General features: G+C 36.0%; 1 protein-coding gene across 1 annotated transcript; it reads right to left on the reverse strand.

Annotated features, from left to right (window-relative positions):
• Positions 1-1,021: 1,021 nt before the first annotated feature.
• Positions 1,022-5,415, reverse strand: LOC102558073 (toll-like receptor 8). The gene has a single exon (XM_019494978.2). The coding sequence runs from the start codon at positions 5,412-5,414 to the stop codon at positions 2,292-2,294; it is 3,123 nt and encodes a 1,040-aa protein (XP_019350523.1). The 5' UTR covers position 5,415; the 3' UTR covers positions 1,022-2,291.
• Positions 5,416-5,834: the final 419 nt, after the last annotated feature.

Genomic DNA, 5,834 nt, shown 5'->3' on the forward strand with positions numbered 1-5,834 from the left:
ATCACTTTGCCTAGAAAGTCTTTCCTAATGTCACTCTTCTGGTCATTAGACATCTTCTACTTTCTAATCTAAATTTACCCATAGCCAGTTTTTAGCCATTTGATCACTTGGCAGGGCTGTTTTTCAACCTAAAAGCTCTTCATATCCCTTAAAACTCAGCCTAAACTCCATGTTGTCATACATATGACAAGCATCTTTTTTCAAAGTTCAGCTACTGGAAAATGGAGTGTGTGAAATATACAATGAGTAGCTATTTTAATAGCAGTTTCTGCCACCACTGGGGGAAAGTAAAAGTAACTATGCGACCAAGTACAGACATTACACTTTTACTAGTATAAGTGTTCAGAAACTGGTCTATACCACTGTGTAGCAGTTTCACACTCTAGGGACAGCCTCTGGTGGCACAGGAAAGCAGTGCAGGGCAGTGGCAGTTCCTGGGACCAGACACAGAGAGTGAGCTGAGGTGGGGGACAGGGAAGTGCCACGATGTGCTTCATGGGGCTGGCAGCACCCTGCACACCTCTCCCCTTTCCCTGGGTAAGAAGCAAAGTATGGGAAGGCACTGGGAGGGAGATGTATATTGAACACACACACACACACACACACACACACCTGCAACAATCAGCTGCTGAGGTACTTCAGCTGTTTGCTATACCTTTTACTTAAAAGGATACTACTTCTCCAATCAGTTGTACAGGACTTTTAATGGGCTCCAGTTGATCAGAGACATGGTACCCTTTTAAATGAAAGGTATAGCAAAAAGCTGAGTGAGACATTTTCAATTTGACAACCTGCTGTGAATAAAGCAGGTTGTAAACTACCTACCGAATGCACTGAATAAACACCCACACATCTTCCAAGAACAAATGATTTGTAAGATACCTGCTTACCCACTTAACCATGTATATTTGTCATGCCTCAGGACACCTTTATATTACATCATAAAATGATGTGCTTCCCCAAAATATACTTTGCATTGTAATACAGCAATACATTACCAAATGATATAAAATAATGAGTATATGATTCTTCTATATGTTTATTTATACAGGGACCTGAATATATATCCATATATATGTTTGTATACATTTATTGGTATCTATGCTCAATTATGAATTTAGCCTTAAAATTACAAATAAATACTTTCTAAAAAATACTGTAAACAATATAGAAGGAGGAAAATTGGCTACCCTTTTTCAAGTAAACATATATCTGCAGTCAGTCAGAATCAGTTTCTCTATTCGTTAAAATGGGAATATGTACAAGATAAGAATTAATGCTATCATACATTACATAAAATGATGTTGTATAAATTAGTAAGATAAAATTAAAAACAAATAACAAAAAAGCACGAAGAAGTAATCAAGCTACAAAAGCTTACTACTTGCTTCATTGTTAATGGATTATGAGAAATTTTTACCACGAAGTACAAATATTTGGACATGTCACATGCAACTGGGTGGTGTGCCCTTTACTTTTTTATGGCAAATATTTTCAAAACATAAGATTCATAATTAAATAAGGTATAATATGTTGGATGAATATATAGTCAAGGCATGTATTTAGGAGTATCTTTTAGGTCAGAGCTGTCCAAGTGGTTGCCCATGGGCTAAGTGTGGCCCATGAGGGCTTAATTTGCAGCTCCTGCCTGGGCTCCCACCTGGCTGCTGCTCATTCCATCACTCCAAGTTCCCCCTCCCTTCGCTGGCTTCCATTTCCTGCCCCCACCCCAAGGGTCAGTGTGGGGTAGGGCAACATGACACATCTCATTGAGCTGCAAGAGCCTGGAGTTAGAGGTACCTGTGCACTCTGTGGTGTCCACATAGTTCAGAAGTTGCACAGCCTTCGCTTGGGTAGTTAAATGGAATATGAATCTCTGAAAATTACTGCTTTACCCAAAACATTTCTTCCATCACCGAAATACATAGTACACAAATAGAAAGAAAGTTGTGGATATTACTGATTCTATCTCCAAGGTTTAAATTAGCTATTCCCAATAAGTCTTCTTTAACGCAACACAGGACTGTAACAGACATATTTAACTGCTGTCACTTACCAAACACATACCCCATACAACTTCAAGAAAACTGACAAAACTTTTCAAATTTAAACAGTAATTGTGCGCAGTCACTGGAAATACTTTACAGCAGCCTTTTTTTCAGAAAACGCTGAGCCATCACACTGGAAGTTAGGACTTTTCCAAGTAGCCACCGTTTGGCACCAAAATACTGAGGAACAGAAAATCAAAATTTACTTTTTAAACACTGAAGCTATCACATTCACCTTGCTTTCTAAATACTGAACACCCCTTTGTGATGCCCAGTGTTATCTGTGAGCAGAGTATTTTTCAGACTTTGCCAGAAAAGTCCTTCAGCTCGTGGATTCTTTGGCCAGTCAAGAATTGAACTCTTGTAAATCCTCCTCCTCAGCCGCAAGTACTGGGAGTGCTGTAACACTGGCTCCAGCAGAATAAACACAATCACATCCAGGTTCTCATCCATTAGTCTCTGCAGGGCGATGTAAAAAGCTGTTCTGAAGTTTCCATTTTTCACATATCTTTCTGTCAGGACAAAGATTGTCTTTCTGCTGCATTGGATGCTCTGTGCAAGGTTGTCAATAACGGCCTTTCCTGGCTCCCAGTCTCTTTCCTCTAAACAAAGGAGAACTTGTTTGCCTTCACTTTCCTCTAGGTGAACTCGTAATTCATTTATTACCCAATCAGTTACTGCCATGTCCTTAGTATCATAGTCAATGTAAGCATCATAGAGAGCTTTTCCTTTTTCTGTAGACCTATAACCCTTTAGTTTTGCCATACATGAGTAATACTTATGCCAGATATCCCAATAAAAAAAGTGTTTTGTAACTGCTATCACCATAGTGCTTAAAGTAATAAAGGATGAAATATAAAATAGTATAGCAGAAACATCATCCAGATTGCAAGCATAAGGGTCAATCAAGATAATGCTACGACGTCTTTCATTGTCTGGGTTCATGCAAATGACATTTCTTGCCACTTGTGAGATGGGAACTTTGGTTTTCTGAATCCACCTTATGAAGTTGCTGTTTTTGCAGGTACAGTCAAAGGGGTTCCCTTTTAATTTAAAAACCTTTAAGTGTTGTATAATTCCAGATAAGAAAGTTGACTGATTTAAGACTTCCAGTTGGTTGTAACTCAAATCAAGATAGAGAAGACTGCTGACCCTCTTAGAAAAAACAAATGAAATCTTAGAAATCTTGTTCTCCCTCAACTTCAGAGTCTGCAGGGACTGTGTGTAATTGTACAGGACATCAACAGCCTTAAATTTATTCTGAGTTAAGTCAAGCAACTTCAAAGATTTAAAGTACCTAAGTTTTTCCCAGCTGAGGGTATGTATTTTGTTGTTGTTTATATATAATTCAGTTAAGCTCCATGGCAGATTTTCAAATACCTTAATGGGAATATTTCGAAGTCTGTTGTGGGAAATATCAAGATGTGTCAGATTTCTGAGGTGCTTAAACAATTGGATGTGACTTGTGTCTCCATTTTTCCATAAGTAACCAAGATTGTTTCCTTTGAAGTCTAATTTTTTAAGGGAAATGCTTCTTAGTTTAGATGTTGTCAGTGAGGAAATCTCATTCCAACTTAAATTTAAAATTTTTAAATTAGGAAAGTTATCAATAAACATTAACTGATGCTCAAAATCTGGCACTACAAAATAACGCTTGTTATAGCTAAGGTCTAATACCTCTAGATTAGGGAGTTCCTTAAATACAGAAAAACTGGTCAAATCCAATTTATTAAATGAGAGATCTAAATATTTAAGATTGGGTAAGATAATTAATTCAGTGCCTTTGAAAGCTTGACCAAGCGCATTTGAAGATAAATTCAAACAAGCTATGTCCTCAAAACCTTTAAACTGATCTGGGGTAATGAAGAAAATATTGTTTAGACTCAAATCCAAAGCTTTACCATATGAGATACAATGCTGACTAAGGAAGTAATTTGAGTGCTTTTTATTATTATAAGAATATTCTAACAGGCTTGAATTATCCTTGTGTATAAAGGTATAATGGGAATTGGTTAAAAGATCTTTTTTCTCCAAAGATTTAAAAGAAATAGTCTTTTCTGTTGTTTGTGGAACTATTTGGTTTTGTTTCAAATATATTTGAGTAAGGTTGCTAAATTCCTGGAAGACAGATATATCAACTCTTTTAATAAAATTTATCCCAAGATCGAGGATTTTTAGCTTTTTAAGAGGAAATAGAGGTTTCAAATGCTGTCTGTCTAATTCTTTGAAGACATATCCTTTAATGTACAATCGTTTCAAAGATACTAGGAATGAAAAGTATTGAGAGAGGTTAAGATATTGTGAGTATACTTGTTTCTGATAATTGAAAGATAAGTCAAGTTCCTCTAAAGAAGATACATGTTGTAAGAATTCTCCTGTAGCTATTGCTTTCCTTAGAAAGTTAGATGCAAGGTGCAACACTTCCAACTGTGGCGTATTCTGAAACCAGGTAGATGGCACATTCATGAGTGAATTGCCAGTCAAAAGCAAAGTTTTTAGTTTGTTAAGATTTTGGAAAGCTAGGGGATTTATTTGAATGGCTGAGTTTCCAGAATAGGGTTCACATGGAAAAAGTGTATTGAAGTGTTTTGGGCAGTTTTCACTTAAATCCAGAACTTTTAAATTAACTAGCTTCTTAAAATCATCTTGACTGATGGTTCTTATTTTGTTATGACTCAGATAAAGCTCTTGCAGAGACAAGGGTAGTTCAGCTGGCACTCTAGTCAGACTGTTATAGGAGAGTGACAGCACAATCAAGTTGGTAAGGACAGAAAAAGCCCCTGTTTCTATGTTGAAAGATGCTTCGCAGGCATTTCCATAGTAACAGTTCTCATCCATATAGAGTTCCTGCAAATTGGGCAGTTCTGAGAAGGTGTTCTTCTGAATAGAAACAATTTTGTTGGACTTGAGACTTAGAGCGGTTATACTAGGTGAAATCCCTGTGGGTACTTTGTTTAGCTGATTGCCATTAAGCTTCAATTCCTTTAAGTATCTTAAGTTTGAGAAAGTTCCATTGGCTATCCCTAAAGGCTTTAGAGAAAAATCAAAATAAGATTCTTTTGGCTTAACATACCAATTCCAGTTTAATTTTAAAGATCTAAGGTCCTTAAAGTTGTAAAAATCCTTTGTAGATATCTCTTTAATCCAATTAAAAGACAGTATCAAGTCAGTAACATTTTCATGTATTTCCTGGGGGACTGCTGCCAGCTTTTGTTTACTGCAATCCAGAAGAATTGAGGAGCTGTTATTTTTTGCTTTTATTTTACAAGGTCGGTCCTTAGAAATCCATTGGTGATGAACAGAGAGACTGACTTCAGGTTGAATCAGAAGAAGTAAAACAAAAAGGTCATATGGTATGGTAGCCATATTTACCTAATGAAAAGAAACATGGATATCAATAGCACTTTTATATTCTTGACAGCAAATGCTGTTCATGTTTATATAATATTTAACACTTAAACATTTTAAATATGTGTACATTAAAACTGAAAAATAAATCATAAAACTGATATGGTGTACATGTAATCTGTAATTAGGATTAACATTTGAGCAAAACCATAATTCCAATTATTATATTACTACTATGTTGTATAATGCCCAAAATGGAATAAATTATTTATTTCACATAAACCATAAACAAGAGCTATTCCTGAAGGTTTTCTTCTGTGCAGAATTTCCTTATATACCTCTTCAAACAAAGAAGTTTAAGATTTTGATGAATGTTAACCAGTCCCATATTTTGTTTAATCATTAGTCAAAGTTGCTTGTTACATATTGTCAGCACCA

This window comes from Alligator mississippiensis, chromosome 1 (assembly GCF_030867095.1).
Source record: "Alligator mississippiensis isolate rAllMis1 chromosome 1, rAllMis1, whole genome shotgun sequence".
In the NCBI taxonomy this organism is placed as follows: Eukaryota; Metazoa; Chordata; order Crocodylia; family Alligatoridae; genus Alligator; species Alligator mississippiensis.

What these genes read in the sequence shown, in the direction of transcription:
- LOC102558073 (XM_019494978.2), bottom strand. Translation starts at nt 5,414, where the DNA reads ATGGCTACCATACCATATGACCTTTTTGTTTTACTTCTTCTGATTCAA.